General features: G+C 38.3%; 1 protein-coding gene across 1 annotated transcript in view; it reads left to right on the top strand.

Moving 5' to 3' along the window:
* DCBLD2 (discoidin, CUB and LCCL domain containing 2) overlaps positions 1-21,136 on the top strand; it is a 96,668-nt gene that overhangs the window by 18,419 nt on the left and 57,113 nt on the right. Inside the window, exon 2 of the mRNA XM_060098654.1 lies at positions 212-439. Coding sequence (XP_059954637.1) covers positions 212-439 — 228 coding nt within the window. The remainder of the gene's footprint in view (positions 1-211; positions 440-21,136) is intronic.

Raw genomic sequence — 21,136 nt, 5'->3', positions numbered from 1 at the left:
ATTTTGACCTAACCTGGCTTCTCCTGGCTCCTGTGAGTAGACCTACTAAGAACTATGTTATCTGTTTTATCTTGTGTAAGGAAGGTATTGGTGGTACAAAATATCTGATGTCATACATATTTTAAAATCTTCACAAAAAATCCTGACTATTTGTAGTGTAAGTTAAAGATGTAAAGAATAATTTATTGTCCTTTTAACTTTTTTTTTTAAGGTGATGGATGTGGACATACTGTACTAGGCCCTGAAAGTGGAACCCTGACGTCAATAAACTACCCACAGACCTATCCTAACAGCACTGTTTGCGAATGGGAGATCCGTGTAAAGATGGGAGAGCGAGTGCGCATCAAATTTGGTGACTTTGACATTGAAGATTCTGAGTCTTGTCACTTTAATTACTTGAGAATTTATAATGGAATTGGAGTTAGCAGAACCGAAATAGGTAGGAAATTTTCGATACATCATTGCCCCAAGTTTTAAAACTGAAGCAGTGTTTGATACTTAACATTGAATAACTATGCTATATAGGATATGTGGGAAATTATTGAAATGTGTGGAAATCTCAAATTTGAATCTTCTTTTGGGAAGAGAAGATTCTTATCTGTTTATTCACTTTTCTAATAAGCCTGTGTTGGTACATTTGCAACAAGGTGCCACTGTACTGCTTCTGAGGAGGAGGAAGTTAATTATCTTTTTTGGTTCATTTTGTTTTTCTTTGATCACTTTACTTGTAGTTAAAGAATGTAAGTATAATTCATGCTTAGGAGTCAGTATATCATGGTAATTAAGAGCATGGGTTTTGGATCCAAACTTCCTGATATTAAATACTTCTGCTATTAGCTTGCTGTGTGACCTCGGGCAAGTTACCTGATCTCTGTTTCCTCACTTGTAAAATAGGGCATGAACTAGTACATGTAAAGTGCCTAGAACTGTACCTGACATATATGCTTAGTAAATATTAGCTGCTGTTGTCTTTATTCTTAGCTAAGAGCAGCTGGTTCTCAATTATGGCTGCATATTAGAGTCACTTGGGAAGACTTTTAAATAATACTATATACCTGTCCCCATTCTAGAGCAGTTGAATCAGAATTGATTTGGTGGGACCCACACCTCAGTATTTTTAAAGCTTCCCAGAAGAATATACTTTGAGGTCAAGTTGAGAACCTTTGGCTTAGAGATCAGCACCTTTCTCTGAAGCAGGAAACATAGCAAAATTTGTAAGGCTGTCTTGGTGAAATCACATTATAACATAAAGAACTCTAAAATTCTCTGTGAGTTTATTTGAAAAGACTTATTGATACAGGTGTGTAAAATGTCTTTCAGAACTATAATTGGAGCCCACTATCTTGTTCTGTAAGCATCGTGTTCATCTTCTGGCCTCCTCTCCGTCTCTAGTCAAACCCTTCATCTCTTCTCCACTTTTTGGCCTCTTATCTATGAGAGGAACAATTCCTGGCCTGCTTCCCTGGCTGCTGATTGATAACCTCTGTTGTCTCCCAATCAACTCTTGATTAACCTGGGTGCTTGATCACCACGTGCATATTGCCACGAATATATGGTGTTGGATAAGCTTTTAGAAACTCGAATCACCTGAGGATCTAGAAAACACTATTACTATAATACTGATAGAAGACAGACAGTTGCATATTAAGTGCCTCCTGAGGAGATGCAGTAGGGAGTAAATGGTACCACCTCCACAGTCTTGAAACAATAATGAAAAAAAAGTGAACCACAATCTGATCAGGCCTCTAGCAGTTTACATGAAATAAAGGAGCTAGAGAAACACACTTTATCAACCATAAAGACTCCTTTTTAAAAAAATGCCACTTATATGTAAAGGGGAGGAGGTCGAGGGAACTGTCATTCATTTAGAGGTACATCTTCCAAAAGTAGTGTGTGAACCTTGTGACCTTGTTTAGGTCTTGATTCAAACTAACTGACTGAGAGAGGACATTTTTGAGAAAAGCAGAATCTCAAATTCTGTGGTAATGTTATATTTGTGTATTCAGTGTCTGATTTGTTAGAGACATTTTGAAGTTCAAACAAAACGTCTCTGATTTGTTTTTAAATATTTCAGAGAAAAAATGGTAGGAAGAGGGCAGGTGAAACCAGAATGGCACACGGGTGAAGCTGAGCCATGGGCACATGGGAGTACATCTCTCTACTTTGATGTAGTTTTGAAAGTTTCCATATTGAAAGTGCTTTTTGTTAAAAAGGAAAACCATAGGATTATGTATTTGGACAATAAGTAGTGTCATGTTGCTAGGCAGGAAGAGTGACATGGGGAAAAAATTGAGCACAGGTTTTAAATCACTCACTGGGTTCTCATCACAGCTCCAGGACTTACTTGCTGAGAATTCTTTCTACAAGTCATCAGCCCAGACTACAAAGTCCTCCCAGACTACAAAGTCCTCATCAGTACTGTAGGAAGATTAAATGAAATAATATTTTGCAGTGCTTGGGGTGTAGTAGGTGTCCACTACTCAGCTCTCCCTTATTTCCATTGGTTTTGTTTTTCCTTATTCTCTCTTCATACAGGTGAATGGAAAGCTGTAGAAAGGTCAAGGGGACTGAGTGATGATGGTTCCTGTTGGGCTTTAGTTCTGCTCCTCCCCCTCCCCCATCACCACCTACCATATATCCTCTGGTCCTCCATTTGGGGAGCAGTTTGTGGTTTGTGGTAGAAAAGTAACTTTCCTGACATCGCAGAGAAATAAAGCTCATTCAAGAATAACTGTTCTGGTTAAAGTAGATATGCCAGGAATTACAGAATAGAAACAACAAATACATATGGGTATCAAGATTCCAGTGATTGGGCTTCCCTGGTGGCGCAGTGGTTGAGAGTCCGCCTGCCGATGCAGGAGACACGGGTTCGTGCCCCGGTCCGGGAAGATCCCACATGCCACGGAGCGGCTGGGCCCGTGAGCCATGGCCGCTGAGCCTGCGCGTCTGGAGCCTGTGCTCCGCAACGGGAGAGGCCACAACAGTAAGAGGCCCACGTACGGCAAAAAAAAAAAAAAAAAAAAAAGATTCCAGTGATTATGGTAAAGGATCCTCTTTTTCGGGCTTCCCTGGTGGCGCAGTGGTTGAGAGGCCGCCTGCCGATGCAGGGCACACGGGTTTGTGCCCCAGTCCGGGAAGATCCCACAGGCCGCGGAGCGGCTGGGCCCGTGAGCCATGGCCGCTGAGCCTGCACGTCCAGAGCCTGTGCTCCGCAACGGGAGAGGCCACAGCAGTGAGAGGCCCGCGTACCGCAAAAAAAAAAAAAAAAGAGAGAATCCTCTTTTTCCTATATTGTCTTTTCTCAGGGTCCCTTCTGAACAGAAGCAGGTTCAAATGAGCTGCATTTTCCTATAAAAATGTTTCCTATTTTGGTATAAAGCTTAGATTTTTGGTTTTTTTCTCTATAGGTGTTAATTTTAGGGACTTTTCTCCCCCTGAGAGATGGTATTATGGAATAATCAAGAAAAGAAAATGAAAGGAAGAATGGTTTCTCAAGGAATCACTTTTTAAATCATAAATTCATTAGAATGTGTTTTAACTGATAAAGCACTTTTGGACAGTTATTTTCTATTTTTTTGGAATGGGCGATAATGTGTAATATTATTTAAATATGAGTTTATGATTTTATATAACAACTTCCTAAATAGCTAGACTGTCCAGAAATCTTTGTGAAATTAGTGTAGTCGTACTCATTTCACTGACAAACAGGATGTGTTTAATGATAGAGTTAAGATTGGCTCTCTAGGTCTGTCCCTTTTTTAGGCAGATTGTATTGGAATGAGAAAATTCCATTGTGCCTTGAATTTTACTTTTCCATTTTGATTATTCTTTAATCCCTGGTGTCTGAGACATAGTGGTTGCTCTGTAAGATAAAAATTAAAGTAAAATCATTCATTATTAATCTTAACTTTTTCTGTACATATATAAATATATATCTCCAAACTATTTTGCAACTTGTTTTTTTCTCTTTTAATATTTAGACGTCTTTTCATATTGGTCCATAGACACCTACTAGCATCATTTCCCTGATGGATATTGTTGATAACTAGTCCAAAAGTGAAATTTAAAACCATATTAAAAAGAAAAATCTTTGCTTATGTGTAAGCTTTTCCCACTCTATTGTATATATTTTCTTCCTAGATTTTGCTTAGAATTTCCATTTTAAATGAACTTTTTTTGGGATGAGGGATATTGTGGATGGATCTCTAAAAGAGAAGCTAAATATTTTAAAACCTAATAGCTATTAAAGGAAAATGCATTCTGTAGAAGAAATGTAAATGTGTCTGTGTGTTCAAAGTTATATTTAAAGATGTACATTCTGTCTTATACCTTCATCAAAGTACCTTTTAAAGTTGTCTCTTAAATCTTGAGGTGACATTTACAAAGAGGGAAACTGAGGTCCTCAGGGCTTCATCTGGTAAATGATTCCATGTCTCTTGTGTTTTCAGAAAAGTTTCTTTCTGTATTGTTTGTCCCCTTTCTCTCTAATATGCTTAGGTCTTCCTAGTTTAAGAGAAAAAATAAATTTTCTTTCTCTTTACCACCAAACCTCTTAAAAAAGCTATAGTGATGATAATATTAGGTATTTAATGATGATAATGATTGCTAATATTTTTTGAATTCCTATTCTGTAGAGGCTCAGGCTAATAGTGAAAATAACTACCATGCATGCAGTGCTTGCTATGTGCCAGGTACTATTCAAATCACTTTTATCAATTAACCTATTTAGTCCTCACAAGAACCCTTGAGATAGATACTTTTATCACCCCCATTTATTACTAATGAGAGAACTGAGGCACAGAGAGGTTGAAAAACTTCCCCAAGGTCACATAAGCTAGCAAATTGCTAAGTGGGAATCAAACCTAAGCAGTCTGGCTCCAGAATTAGTGTCTTTTACTATAAGCCCTTGACACACTTGATACCATTGAATCCTACAAGAGTCCTGTACATTATTCCCATAAAACAGATAAATAGAAGATCAGAGAAGGTAAGCAACTTGCCCAAAGTCATATAAGCAGAATTGGGACTTGAACTAAGGTCTAGCTAATAGCAAAGTCCACAATCTCAACCACTAGGCTATAGAGTAATAGATACCAGCTATTACTCCTTAATCTTTTACTACATCGTCTCCTTACTGCAAACTGTTGAAAATAGCAACTTTTTAATAAACATTAACTTTTTCCTTTTAGCTATTTATTTTGACATAAATTTTTTTTTTTTTTTTTTTTTTTTTTTTTTTTTTTTTTTGCCACGTGACGGCCTGTGGGATCTCAGTTCCCCGGGCCATGACAGTAAAAGCCCAGAATCCTGACCACTAGGCCACCAGGGAACTGCCTATTTTGACATAATTTTAGACTTAATAGAGAAGTTGCAAAAATGGGATAATTTCCATAAACATTTCACCCAGATTTTCCAAATGTTACCATTTTATCACATTTGCCTTATCCCTTTCCCCCACAAGCATACACTCTTTTTCTAAACTGAGAGTACTTTCAAGCGTGATGTTCCTTTACCCCTGTATATTGTGTTTATTTCCTAAAAACTAGGACATTCTCTTTACATGACCACAAAACAGTTATCACAGTTAAGGAAATTAACATTGACGTAGGGCTGAGCTACAGGAGCTGCTCAAATTTCTCCAGTTGTACAAATAATGTCCTTTATAGCAAAAGAAATTCTCAGATTCTGTATTGCATTCAGTTGTCATATCTTCTTAGTCTCCATTACTTTGGAGATGAAAGGAGTGGACAGTTCCTTGGTCACTCCTTGTGTTTTGTTACGTTGACATTTTTGAAATAGATAGGCCAGTTATTTTGTAGGATATTTCTTAATTTGGATTGTCTGATGTTTCCTCATGATTAGATTCAGGTTACAGACTTTTGCAGGAATGCCACAGATGTGTTGTTCTCAGTACTTCCGATCAGGAGGCTCACAATTTTGATTTATCTTATTACTGGTGATGTTAACTTTGATCTATTGGTGAAAGTGATATCTCCCAGATTTCTACAGTGTAGCTATGTTTCCCTTCACAATCAATATGCATATCATGGGGAGACTCTTTGAAATGATGTAAATACTCTGTTAGTTACTAAACTTGCACCCACTAGTTTTGGCATCCATTAATGATTCTTTTCTGAATCAGTTGTTATTATGATAATTGTCAACGGTGGTTTTCTTATGTCATCATTCCTTTTATGTTGATTAGGTTTTTCTTCCCTACTGAAAAAATGAGCTTTTCCTTCTCTCCTATTTATTTGTTTGTACCAGTGTGGACTCATGGATTCTTGTGTTAGTCTGTTGTTTATCATCCTTTACTATCATTTGTTTTGATTCTCAAATTGTCCCAAATTTCCATTGAGAGCCTCTTCAAACTAGCTCCTGTCTCCTTTTGTGAAGTCCTCATCATTTTTTAAGTACTTGCTTCTGCTCTGGCACAGGATATTCTAGATTTGTCTTGTACGTGTCCTGTCTCAACCCTGAAATCATCCATTTCTTCAAGGAATCCTGTTTCTTTTTAGTGGAAAATGGTATTAGAAATCAATATCTAGTCTGTAACTTCAGGCCAGTTGGCTGCCATGCCCTATTAGCAGATAGATTTAGTAGATAAATATATGTATATATGTACTTATGTATATACAGGTACGCACATTATATCTTTTTATATTTATCTACCTATATTTATTAAAAAACATGAGTTCATACTGATACCTTTAATCCTAATCCAGCTTCACCGGGTTCATTCTGTTCCTTCCCTTTTCATACTGGTAATCACTTCTCTGACAGTGAGGTATCTAGCTCCTGTTGTCTACAGTATATGTACTTAGTTAACTTATTTGTTTAGTGCTATAATACACAGAAAATAGTTTCAGAATTACTGATGCATGCTTCTAAATCAAAGAAGCCTGCTACTTAGAATCCATACTTGCTTAGTCTTAACCTGAGGACCTTTCATCTAAATACTGTGTTCAGTATTGCCTGGGCTAGATTTCCCCTACCACCTCCTGCCCTCCAGTGTGGTTATGTTATTATCCATTTGAAGTACGGTTTGGTTCATTGACTTCTGTTCATATTCCATTGTAGGCTTTTTCTCTAGTTAGTTTTCTTTTTCTTTTGTTGAGAATGTGTTACATGGTTCTCAAAGTTAGAACTATACGAAAAGATATACTTAGATGAGTGACAGTCCTTCCTACTTCACTCCATATTTTCTGTCCTTTCCACCCCATCTCCAGCCACCCCTGTAGCTAACCAGTTGTATTAGTCTTTGTTTTATCTTTTCTACTTCCTTTTTTATACAAATGATATATTTAGATTTTATTTCCCCTTCTTATTAAAAAAACCCTAATATACTATTGATATTCTTTCCTACTTTGTTTTTTCTCCCACTTAACAATGTATCCTGGAAATCATTCCACATCAGTTCATAGAGATAGTCCTTATTCTTTTTATAGCCACAGAGAACTCCATAGTATGAATGTACTGTGGTTTAACCACTCATTTATATCTGGATATATAGATTGCTTCTGGTATTCTACGGTTACAAACAGTGCTGCAATAGATAACTTAATGCATATGTGTTTTTGTATTCTTGGAGGTGTACCTTCAGAGTAAGTTCCTGAAGTGTAGTTATTGGTTCAAAAGGTAAGTGTATACATAGATTTGTTAGCTATTGCCAAACTCCCCTCTACAAGGATTGTGCCAATTTACATTTCCACCAGCAGTGCATAAAAATGCCTGCTTTTCCACAGCCTTGCCAACAGAGTGTGTTGTCATGCTTGGTAAGTTTTGCCCACTGATAGGTGAGAAATGATATCCCAGTATAGTTGTAATTTGCATTTCTCTTACCATGAGGAAGGTTGGACCTTTTATTAATTTTTTAAAATTTTTACTGAAGTATAGTTGATTTACAATGTTGTGTTTAATTTCTGCTGTACAGCAACGTGACTCAGTTATACATATATATTCTTTTTCATGTTCTTTGCCATTATGGTTTATCAGAGGATATTGAATATAGTTCCCTGTGCTGTACAATAGGACCTTGTTGTTTATCCATCCTGAACCTTTTATTTATATGTTGAAGGTCCATTTAAAAAAAAAAACAAAACATGTTTGCCCACTCTTTCAGGTTTTTTGGTCTTTGTTTCTCTTAGGTATTAGGAATTCTTTTATCTTTTAGTGATATTAGCCTCTATGTGATACATGATGCAAACAATTTCTCCTAGTTTGTCAGTTGTCTTTTGACTTTGTTTATGAAGCTAATTTATAGTGCGTTTTTTTGCCATGTAAAATTTTTTTAATGTAGTAAATTCATCAGTCTTTTGCATCTGGATTCTGAGTCATTTGGAAAGCCTCTCCCTATATCCCTGTTAAACGTAAATTTACCCATGTTTTCTTTTGGTACATTTATGTGGTTTCTTTTTTTATATTTAGATCCCTGGTCCACTTGGAGATATTCTCTTTTATGGTATGAAGTGTAGATCTAATTGTATTTTTTCCAGATGACTAACCACTTGTCCTAGCACCAGGCATTTAAAAGTCTGCCTTTGCCCCAGTGGTTTGAAATACTACCTTTGTCATATACTCAAATTCTGTATGTACTTGGGATCTGTTTCTGGACTTTCTGTTGTGTTCCACTTGTCTATTTAGTCATATACCAGAACCTCAGAGTTTTAATTATAGAGGCTTTATAGTGTGTCTTAATGTCTGATCTGGGTAGTCTCCCATTATAGATACTCACTTCTGGCATTTTCCTGGCTATTCTTGCCTGTTAATTTATCTGTCAACTGTCCAACTTCATAAAAATGGTTATTGGTATTTTCTTATTGGGATTATATTGTTTGTAAATTGTCTTTATGATGTTGAGTCATCCTGTTTAAGAATAAGAGATGCTTTTTTTCCATTGTTCAAATCTAATTTTGTTGTCTTTCAGGAGTGTGTTAAACTTTTTCTCATGTAGGTTTTACATATTTTTTGCTAAAATTATTCCTAAATATTTTATCTTCTTTGTTGCTGTTGTAAGTGGAGGTGTTTCTGGTTTTTTTTTTTTTTTTTTTTGCCATTATGTCCTCTAGTCTCTAATTATATGAAGACTGTTGATTTCTATATGTTGATTTTATATCCTGCCACTTTACTGAGGTTGTTTTTTATTTTATACTTTCAGTTGTTTTTTTTTTTTACATCTTTATTGGAGTAAAATTGCTTTACAATCGTGTGTTAGTTTCTGCTTTATAACAAAGTGAATCAGTTATACATATACATATGTTCCCATATCCCCTCTTGCGTCTCCTTCCCACCCTCCCTATCCCACCCCTCCAGGTGGTCACAAAGCACCGAGCTGATCTCCCTGTGCTATGCGGCTGCTTCCCACTAGCTATCTACCTTATGTGTGGTAGTGTATATATGTCCATGCCTCTCTTACACTTTCTCACAGATTACCCTCCCCCCTCCCCATATCCTCAAGTCCATTCTCTAGTAGGTCTGTGTCTTTATTCCTGTCTTACCCCTACGTTCTTCATGACATTTTTTTCTTCTTAAATTCCATATATAGGGCCTCCCTGGTGGCGCAAGTGGTTGGGAGTCCGCCTGCCGATGCAGGGGATACGGGTTCGTGCCCCGGTCTGGGAGGATCCCATATGCCGCGGGGCGGCTGGGCCCGTGGGCCATGACCGCTGAGCCTGCGCGTCCGGAGCCTGCGCGTCCGGAGCCTGTGCTCCGCAACGGGGGAGGCCACAACAGTGAGAGGCCCGCATACCGCAAAAAAAAAAAAAAAAAAAAAAAATTCCATATATATGTGTTAGCATACAGTATTTGTCTTTCTCTTTCTGACTTACTTCACTCTGTATGACAGACTCTAGGTCTATCCACCTCATTACAAATAGCTCAATTTCATTTCTTTTTATGGCTGAGTAATATTCCATTGTATATATGTGCCACATCTTCTTTATCCATTCATCCGATGATGGACACTTAGGTTGTTTCCATCTCCAGGCTATTGTAAATAGGGCTGCAGTGAACATTTTGGTACATGTCTCTTTTTGAATTATGGTTCTCTCAGGGTATATACCCAGTAGTGGGATTGCTGGGTCATATGGTAGTTCTATTTGTAGTATTTTAAGGAACCTCCATACTGTTCTCCATAGTGGCTCTACCAATTCACATTCCCACCAGCAGTGCAAGAGTGTTCCCTTTTCTCCACACCCTCTCCAGCATTTATTGTTTCTAGATTTTTTGATGATGGCCATTCTGACTGGTGTGAGATGATATCTCATTGTAGTTTTGATTTGCATTTCTCTAATGATTAAAGATGTTGAGCATTCTTTCATGTGTTTGTTGGCAGTCTGTATATCTTCTGTGGAGAAATGTCTATTTAGATCTTCTGCCCATTTTTGGATTGGGTTGTTTGTTTTTTTGTTATTGAGCTGCATGAGCTGCTTATAAATTTTGGAGATTAATCCTTTGTCAGTTGCTTCATTTGCAAATATTTTCTCCCATTCTGAGGGTTGGCTTTTGGTCTTGTTTATGGTTTCCTTTGCTGTGCAAAAGCTTTGAAGTTTCATTAGGTCCCATTTGTTTATCTTTGTTTATATTTCCATTTCTCTAGGAGGTGGGTCAAAAAAGATCTTGCTGTGATTTATGTCATAGAGTGTTCTGCCTATGTTTTCCTCTAAGAGTTTGATAGCTTCTGGCCTTACAGTTAGGTCTTTAACCCATTTGGAGCTTATTTTTGTGTATGGTGTTAGGGAGTGGTCTAATCTCATACTTTTACATGTCCCTGTCCAGTTTTCCCAGCACCACTTATTGAAGAGGTTGTCCTTTCTCCACTGTACATTCCTGCCTCCTTTATCAAAGATAAGGTGACCATATGTGCGTGGGTTTATCTCTGGGCTTTCTATCCTGTTCCATTGATCTATATTTCTGTTTTTGTGCCAGTACCATACTGTCTTGATTACTGTAGCTTTGTAGTATAGTCTGAAGTCAGGGAGCCTGATTCCTCCAGCTCCGTTTTTCTTTCTCAAGATTGCTTTGGCTATTCGGGGTCTTTTGTGTTTCCATACAAATTGTGAAATTTTTTGTTCCAGTTCTGTGAAGAAATGCCGGTGATAGTTTGATAGGGATTGCATTGAATCTGTAGATTGCTTTGGGTAGTAGAGTCATTTTCACAGTGTTGATTCTTCCAATCCAAGAACATGGTATATCTCTTCATCTATTTGTATCATCTTTAATTAATTTCATCAGTGTCATAATTTTCTGCATACAGGTCTTTTGTCTCCTTAGGTAGGTTTATTCCTAGATATTTTATTCTTTTTGTTGCAATGGTAAATGGGAGTGTTTTCTTGATTTCACTTTCAGATTTTTCATCATTAGTATATAGGAATGCCAGACATTTCTGTGCATTGATTTTGTATCCTGCTACTTTACCAAATTCATTGATTAGCTCTAGTAGTTTTCTGGTAGCATCTTTAGGATTCTCTATGTATAGTATCATGTCATCTGCAAACAGCGACAGCTTTACTTCTTTTCCAATTTGGATTCCTTTTATTTCCTTTTCTTCTCTGATTGCTGTGGCTAATACTTCCAAACTGTGTTGAATAAGAGTGGGGAGAGTGGGCAACCTTGTCCTGTTCCTGATCTTAGTGGCAATAGTTTCAGTTTTTCACCATTGAGGACAGTGTTGGCTGTGGGTTTGTCATATATGGCCTTTATTATGTTGAGGAAAGTTCCCTCTATGCCTACTTTCTGCAGGGTTTTTTTTTTTATCATAAATGGGTGTTGAATTTTGTCAAAAGCTTTCTCTGCATCTATTGAGATGATCATATGGTTTTTAGCCTTCAATTTGTTAATATGGTGTATCACGTTGATTGATTTGCGTATATTGAAGAATCCTTGCATTCCTGGAATAAACCCCACTTGATCATGATGTATGATCCTTTTAATGTGCTGTTGGATTCTGTTTGCTAGTATTTTGTTGAGGATTTTTGCATCTATGTTCATCAGTGATATTGGCCTGTAGTTTTCCTTCTTTGTGACATCCTTGTCTGGTTTTGGTATCAAGGTGATGGTGGCCTCGTAGAATGAGTTTGGGAGTGTTCCTCCCTCTGCTATATTTTGGAAGAGTTTGAGAAGGATAGGTGTTTGCTCTTCTCTAAATGTTTGATAGAATTCGCCTGTGAAGCCATCTGGTCCTGGGCTTTTGTTTGTCGGAAGATTTTTAATCACAGTTTCAATTTCAGTGCTTGTGATTGGTCTGTTCATATTTTCTATTTCTTCCTGATTCAGTCTTGGCAGGTTGTGCATTTCTAAGAATTTGTCCATTTCTTCCAGGTTGTCCATTTTATTGGCATAGAGTTGCTTGTAGTCATCTCTCATGATCTTTTGTATTTCTGCAGTGTCAGTTGTTACTGCTCCTTTTTCATTTCTAGTTCTATTGATTTGAGTCTTTTCCCTTTTTTTCTTGATGAGTCTGGCTAATGGTTTATCAATTTTGTTTATCTTCTCAAAGAACCAGCTTTTAGTTTTATTGATCTTTGCTATTGTTTCCTTCATTTCTTTTTCATTTATTGCTGATCTGATTTTTATGATTTCTTTCCTTCTGCTAACTTGAGGGTGTTTTTGTTCTTCTTTCTCTAATTGCTTTAGGTGCAAGGTTAGGTTGTTCATTCAAGATGTTTCCTGTTTCTTATGGTGGGATTGTATTGCTATAAACTTCCCTCTTAAAACTGCTTTTGCTGCATCCCATAGGTTTTGGGTCATCGTGTCTCCATTGTCATTTGTTTCTAGGTATTTTTTTTATTTCCTCTTTGATTTCTTCAGTGATCACTTCGTTATTAAGTAGTGTATTATTTAGCCTCCATGTGTTTGTATTTTTTACAGATCTTTTCCTGTAATTGATGTCTAGTCTCATAGCGTTGTGGTCGGAAAAGATACTTGATACAATTTCAATTTTCTTAAATTTACCAAGGCTTGATTTGTGACCCAAGATATGATCTATCCTGGAGAATGTTCCATGAGCACTTGAGAAAAATGGGTATTCTGTTGTTTTTGGATGGAATGTCCCATAAATATCAATTAAGTCCATCTTATTTAATGTATCATTTAAAACTTGTGTTTCCTTATTTATTTTCATTTTGGATGATCTGTCCATTGGTGAAAGTGGGGTGTTAAAGTCCCCTACTATGATTGTGTTACTGTTGATTTCCTCTTTTATGGCTGTTAGTATTTGCCTTATGTATTGAGGTGCTCCTATGTTGGGTGCATAAATATTTACAATTGTTATATCTTCTTCTTGGTTCGATCCCTTGATCATTATGTAGTATCCTTCTTTGTCTCTTCTAGTAGCCTTTATTTTAAAGTCTATTTTGTCTGATATAAGAATTGCTACTCCAGCTTTCTTTTGGTTTCCATTTGCATGGAATATCTTTTTCCATCCCCTTACTTTCAGTCTGTATGTGTCTCTAGGTCTGAAGTGGGTCTCTTGTAGACAGCATATATATGGGTCTTGTTTTTGTATCCATTCAGCCAATCTGTGTCTTTTGGTGGGAGCATTTAGTCCATTTACATTTAAGGTAATTATCGATATGTATGTTCCTATTCCCATTTTCTTAATTGTTTTGGGTTCGTTATTGTAGGTATTTTCCTTCTGTTGTGTTTCTTGCCTAGAGAAGTTCCTTTAGCATTTGTTGTAAAGCTGGTTTGGTGGTGCTGAACTCTCTCAGCTTTTGCTTGTCTGTAAACGTTTTAATTTCTCCAGCAAATCTGATTGAGATCCTTGCTGGGTAGAGTAATCTTGGTTGCAGATTTTTCTCCTTCATCACTTTAAATATGTCCTGCCAGTCCCTTCTGGCTTGCAGAGTTTCTGCTGAAAGATCAGCTGTTAACCTTATGGGGATTCCCTTGTGTGTTATTTGTTGTTTTTCCCTTGCTGCTTTTAATATGTTTTCTTTGTATTCAGTTTTTGACAGCTTGATTAATATGTGTCTTGGCATATTTCTCCTTGCATTTATCCTGTATGGGACTCTCTGTGCCTCCTGGACTTGATTAACTATTTCCTTTCCCATATTAGGGAAGTTTTCAACTATAATCTCTTCAAATATTTTCTCAGTCCCTTTCTTTTTCTCTTCTTCTTCTGGAACCCCTATAATTCGAATGTTGGTGCATTTAATGTTGTCCCAGAGGTCTCTGAGACTGTCCTCAGTTCTTTTCATTGTTTTTTCTTTCTTCTGCTCTGCAGTAGTTATTTCTATTATTTTATCTTCCACGTCACTTATCCGTTCTTCTGCCTCAGTTATTCTGCTATTGATCCCATCTAGAGTATTTTTTAATTACATTTATTGTGTTGTTCATCGTAGCTTGTTTCATCTTTAGTTCTTCTAGGTCCTTGTTAAGTGTTTCTTGCATTTTGTCTATTCTATTTCCAAGATTTTGGATCATCTTTACTGTCATTATTCTTAATTCTTTTTCAGGTAGACTGCCTATTTCCTCTTCATTTGTTAGGTCTGATGGGTTTTTATCTTGCTCCTTCACCTGCTGTGTGTTTTTCTGTCTTCTCATTTTGCTTATCTTACTGTGTTTGGGGTCTCCTTTTTGCAGGCTGCAGGTTCGTAGTTCCCGTTGTTTTTGGTGTCTGTCCCCAGTGGCTAAGGTTGGTTCAGTGGGTTGTGTAGGCTTCCTGGTGGAGGGGACTAGTGCCTGTGTTCTGGTGGATGAGGCTGGATCTTGTGTTTCTGGTGGGCAGGTCCACGTCTGGTGGTGTGTTTTGGGGTGTCTGTGGACTTTTTATGATTTTAGGCAGCCTCTCTGCTAATGGGTGGCGTTGTGTTCCTGTCTTGCTAGTTGCTTGGCATAGGGTGTCCAGCACTGTAGCTTGCTGGTCGTTGAGTGAAGCTGGGTGCTGGTGTTGAGATGGAGATGTCTGGAAGATTTTCGCCGTTTGATATTATGTGGAGCTGGGAGGTCTGTTGTGGACCAGTGTCCTGAAGTTGGCTCTCCCACCTCAGAGGCACAGCATTGACTCCTGGCTGCAGCACCAAGAACCTTTCATCCACACGGCTCCTCAATTTGGGATGATTCGTTGTCTATTCATGTATTCCACAGATGCAGGGTACATCAAGTTGATTGTGGAGCTTTAATCCGCTGCTTCTGAGGCTGCTGGGAGAGATTTCCCTTTCTCTTCTTTGGTCTCACAGCTCCCGGGTCTCAGCTTTGGATTTGGCCCCACCTCTGCGTGTAGGTCGCCGGGGGGCGTCTGTTCTTCGCTCAGGCAGGACAGGGTTAAAGGAGCAGCTGCTTCGGGGACTCTGGCTCACTTAGGCTGGGTGGGGGAGGGAGGGGCACAGAGTGCGGGTCGAGCCTGCGGTGGCAGAGGCCGGTGTGACGTTGCACCAGCCCAAGGCGCGCCGTGCGCTCTCCCGGGGAAGCCGTCCCTTTATCCCGGGACCCTGGCAGTGGCGGGCTGCACAGGCTCCCCGGAAGGGGGCTGTGGACAGTGACCTGCGCTCGCACACAGGCCTCTTGGCGGCAGCAGCAGTAGACCCAGCGTCCCACGCCCTTCTCTGGGTCCGTGCTTTCAGCCACGGCTTGCGCCCATCTCTGGAGCTCCCTTAAGCAGCGCTTTTAGTCCCCTCTCCTTGCGCACCAGGAAACAAAGAGGGAAGAAAAGGTCTCTTGCCTCTTCGGCACGTCCAGACTTTTTCCCGGTCTCCCTCCCGGCTAGCTGTGGCGCATTAGCCCCTTCAGGCTGTGTTCACACTGCCAGCCCCAGTCCTCTCCCTGCACTCTGACCGAAGCCCGAGCCTCAGCTCCCAGCCCCGCCCGCCCCAGCAGGCAAGCAGACAAGCCTCTCGGGGCTGGTGAGTGCCGGTCGGCACCGATCCTCTGTGCGGGAATCTCTCCGCTTTGCCCTCTGCACCCCTGTGGCTGCGTTCTCCTCCGTGACTCAGAAGCTTGCCCCCTCCGCACCCGCAGTCTCCGCCCGCAAAGGGGCTTCCTAGTGTGTGGAAACTTTTCCTCCTTCATGGCTCCCTCCCACTGGTGCAGGTCCTGCCCCTATCCTTTTGTCTCTGTTTATTCTTTTTTCTTTTGCCCTACCCAGGTACGTGTGGAGGTTCTTGCCTTTTGGGAGGTCTGAGGTCTTCTGCTAGTGTTCAGTAGGTGTTTTGTAGGAGTTGTTCCACGTGTAGATGTATTTCTGGTGTATCTGTGGGGAGGAAGGTGATCTCTGCGTCTTACTCTTCTGCCATCTTCCCCGGAAGTCCCTAGGAGTAGTTTTTTTTCCTGTTTCAGTTAGTTTTATCACTCACTTTCTAGGGATTTCTGGGTACACAATCACATCTGCAAATAGAGTTTTACTACTTCTTTTCCAATTCTTATGCCTATGATTGATTTATCTTATCTAATTACATTGGCTAATACCACCAATCAATACTATGTTAAACAGTAGTGGAGATGTTTGGCATCTTTTACGTGTTCCTGGTCTTAGTGGAAATGTTAAGTGTCTTAGTCAGCTTAGACTGCCATAACAAAATACCACAGACCAGGTGGCTTCAACAAGAGAAATTTATTCTTGGTATCTGGAGGCTAGAGGTCCCAGAGGAGAGAGAGAGGAAGAGCCTTATTCTCTCATGTCTCTTCTTATAAGAACACTAGTCTTATCAGATTAGGACCCTACTCTTAAGACCTCATTTAACCTTAACTACCTCCATAAAGGCCTTGTCTCTAAACACAGTCACACTAGGGGTTGAGGCTTCAATGTATGAATTTGGAGAAATACTTTCAGTTCTTAACAGGAAATATCCGTTGATTTCTGTTTTCTTGAGTGTTTTTCATTAGGAAAGCGTGTTGAATTTTATTGGAAAGCTTTTTTTAGCCTTTATGAAGATGATTATATAATTTTCTCCTTAGAATCTTCTAGTATATGTGTTACATTAATGGATTTGTTAATATTGAGCCAACTTTGTATTCCTGAAATAAATATCACTTGGTTATGATGTGTTATTCTTTTAGTATGGTATTGGATTCTGTTTCCTAATATTCTGTTTAGTATTTTTACATAAATATTCATAAGTGATAATTAATGCACAGTTTATTTTGCATTGTCTTTATCAGGTTTACGTATTGATATTACATATTAAATAAAAAGTTTTCCTCCTTTTCACTTATCTGGAAAAATTTAGAGAGCATTTTAACAAGCTAGTTTTTGAAGGTTTCACTCTGTGAAACCATCTGGACCTGGTGCTTTTTTGGTAGGGTAAGTCCTTTATAGCTTTCTTTAGAGGAGAATGATCTATTTCAATATTCTGTCTCTAAGGAGTTCAATTTTAGTAAACTATTTGCCAGGCAAGTTGCCAGTTTCACCTAGGTCTTCAAATTTATTTGTAGCAGTGTCTACAAAATAGATTCTTATGATTTTTTTCCTAATGGTTATTTCAGTGTTTTTCAGCTGGATATTTCCCCCCATCATTTCTTGTTTTGTATATTTGTGCTTTCGCTCTTTTTTTCTTTTTTTACCACTTTGATTGTTAGCTAGTGGTTTGCATATTTTGTTAATATTTTTCAAAAAATAGATTTTGATTTATTAATTATACTTAGATCTGTTCTTTTTCTGTTTTCTGCCTTACTAATCTCTGTTTCTAGTTCCATTATTATTTCATTTTCTTCTATTATTTTCCTCATTATGCTTGCTTTTGGCTTATTTTGTTATTTCTTCCTAGCTTTTAACCAGGAATTTAATTTATATTTATTCTTTCATTTTTATTGATAAAATTATCTAAAGCTGTGGATTTTACTTTGGTCACATTTTTTTTTTTTTTTTTTTTTTTTTTTTTTTGCGGTATGGGGGCCTCTCACTGCTGTGGCCTCCCCCGTTGCGGAGCACAGGCTCCGGACGCGCAGGCTCCGGACGCGCAGGCTCAGCGGCCATGGCTCACGGGCCCAGCCGCTCCGCGGCATATGGGATCCTCCCAGACCGGGGCACGAACCCGTATCCCCTGCATCGGCAGGCGGACTCTCAACCACTTGCGCCACCAGGGAGGCCCTTGGTCACATATTTAAGACTGATATACCACAGACTGATTTATAGTATTATTATTTTTTAGGAATTCTTTAGTTGTGTTTTGTATTTCCCTTTTAACCACTAATAATTTTAATTGTTTTTAATGGGATAAATAATAGATAAATAGATTTATTTCAGTTGGAGGTACCCTTCTTTGTTACTGTTAATAATTTTTAGTTTTATTGCATTGTAGTTGGAAAACATTGTAATATTTCTACTTTATGGAACTTGCTTATATTTTATGTATAACCTAAGATATAATCATTTTTGTGCATGTCCCATGTATGCTTGAGAGGAAGGTTTATTCTGTAATATTAAGATGTAAAGTTTAATATGTATCCAAAATATCTATCTTATTATGCTGTTTAGGTTTTCTATATCCTTATTTTTATCCACTTGATCTCTTATTAGTGTATCTTTTTTCTTTTATTCTTTCTGTATTTCTTTGGGTTCTTGCTTTTATAAAGATGATTGCAGTGTTATTGCATAGCTATTCATAATTATAATGCCTTCATTTTAAATCGTGACTTCTAGCATTAAAAAGTTTCTCCTTTGTCATATTTAGTTCTTTTTAGTTTGCATTCTTCTATGTCTGACATCAGTATCACATACACACTGTCCTCCTTATCTCTTATTATATTCATTTGCTTGGTATACCTGTCTTTGCTCATTCCTTTATTTTTAGCCTTGGTGAATCATTTTGTTTTGGGTGTGTTTCTTATATATAACATATTTGGGGGTCTCATTTTGTGAACTAAATTGAAAAAATTTTTTTAAATAACTGAGTTAAGCCCATTTGCATCTGTTTGTAAAACTGAAAGCTTTTTTGTCTTAACTCTATCATATTATTTTAAGTTACAGTCATGTGTATTATATTTGCTGTGTTTATTTCTTTACGTTGTTTTCTTTCCTTCTATATTTAAACTTCTTTTGGAGTTTAATAAGTTTTATAGTTTAAGTGTTAACCTTCCAATTCTACTTTCTTAAATACCTCTAATCCCTTCTTGTCTTCATCTTTTACTATCTGATTTGTCTTTTTTTTTTTTTTTTTTTTTGTGGTACGCGGCCTCTCACTGTTGTGGCCTCTCCCGTTGCAGAGCACAGGCTCCGGACGCGCAGGCTCAGCGGCCATGGCTCAGGGGCCCAGCCACTCCGCGGCATGTGGGATCTTCCCAGACCGGGACACAAACCCGTGTCCCCTGCATCGGCAGGCAGACTCCCAACCACTGCATCACCAGCAAAGCCCGATTTGCCTTTTTTTTTTTTTTTTTTTTTTTTTTGTGGTACGTGGGCCTCTCACTGTTGTGGCCTCTCCCGCTGCAGAGCACAGGCTCCGCGACGACACGCAGGCTCAGCGGCCATGGCTCACGGGCCCAGCCGCTCCACGGCATGTGGGATCCTCCCGGACCGGGGCACGAACCCGCGTCCCCTGCATTGGCAGGCGGACTCTCAACCACTGCGCCACCAGGGAAGCCTGTGATTTGCCTATTTTTAATGGTGTCTTTTTTTTTTTTTTTTTTTTTTTTTTTTTGCGGTATGTGGGCCTCTCACTGTTGTGGCCTCTCCCATTGCAGAGCACAGGCTCCAGACGCGCAGGCTCAACGGCCATGGCTCACGGGCCCAGCCGCTTCACGGCATGTGGGATCTTCCCAGACCGGGGCACGAACCCGTGTCCCCTGCATCGGCAGGCGGACTCTCAACCACTGCGCCACCAGGGAAGCCCTAATGGTGTCTTTTAATTCCTACCAATTGCCTATAACTCCTATCTATTATTCATATAACATTCAATGAACTATACTACTTTCCTCTTTTCCTCTCCCTTCTTTCCCCATTTTTACTCTGACAGGACATAAATTCATAACATATAGCCTATATCATATAATATCTTATTCTTCAACCCATCTCTACCTTTTCTTGATCAGTGTTTAAACATATTAAATGTTCACTGCCAGTCTTTTTGCTTAAGTTCTCCCAGTTATATCTTGAATAGATGAAGTTCATCTTTGAATAGATTGATTCCTTAAGAAAGGCTTATGGGTACAGAGTATCTTGCATGTTTAAAACTGCTTAATTTAAAATTTTTTCTTACCTTGAGAGTCAGCTTGATTTGATATATAAGTTCTTGGTTCATGTGTTCATTCTTTGAGTTTAAAAAAAATCGTCTTCCATTATTGCCTAGCTTTTTATATTGTTTTTTGAGAGGTTTGATACTAGTTGAATTCTCTTGCCTTTATAAGGTATTTGATCTTTGTATCAAGGCTGTAAAGATTCCTTATTTATCTTTAAAGTCAAATAGTTTTACAAGGATATGTATTGAAATTTATCATTGTGAGTTAGTTTTCATTGTATCTAATGAGCTCTTTCAGTATATAGAGTCTAGAAAGTTTTCTTAGATTATAGTTTTAATATTATTTCTCTTCCATTGTCTTGTGTATCTTTTTTAGATGCCTTAATTGTAAGAAAACTGGACCTTGTTTGCCATTTCAACCACATTCATTTCAACCACATTCTCACTGATCCTTTTTACTTTTTAAAATTTCCTTTTTATTTGTTTTCTCCTTTTCTTCAACATTCGTTATCAAGTTTTCATTAGAATCTGTTATTCCTTGTGCACCTTGTAATATGGTCTTCATTTCTGACATAATTTTGTCACTTTTTTGTATTTTCTGAGATCAGTCAACTCATTTTTTTTTCTACTTTTTGTCCATTTCTGTTCTTAGTTTTTGAGTTTCTGTTTCAAGGTGTTTTGTCATATCCCCAGTTGCTTGTTTTAGGACATTTAATTAAGTTTAGTGTTGTGTTCCAGTTTCCTTCTGTTTTACCATTGTTTGGGGGGATGAGAGGGTTTCCATAAACTGAATTGTTAAGATTCTCATTTTTTGTTTTCTTTTTATACTATGTTTTTTAAGTAGATAAAGACTGCTTTAGTATTTCTGTGGACAGTGCTGGTGGTTTGCAATGGTTTACTAGCTTTGTAGTTTATGATAGGTTCATGATAGCCCTCTTCTGCTAGTGCAGTAAATTTTTCTTTTTCTCTTTTTGTTTTTTTTTTTTGAAGAGCAGAGGCTGTAGAAGGGGAGGAGTTATGTATCC

Source organism: Mesoplodon densirostris, chromosome 5, assembly GCF_025265405.1.
Source record: "Mesoplodon densirostris isolate mMesDen1 chromosome 5, mMesDen1 primary haplotype, whole genome shotgun sequence".
NCBI lineage: Eukaryota > Metazoa > Chordata > Mammalia > Artiodactyla > Ziphiidae > Mesoplodon > Mesoplodon densirostris.
The sequence above is the reverse complement of the archived record's forward strand: the minus strand, read 5'-3'. Positions and strand labels throughout refer to the sequence as shown.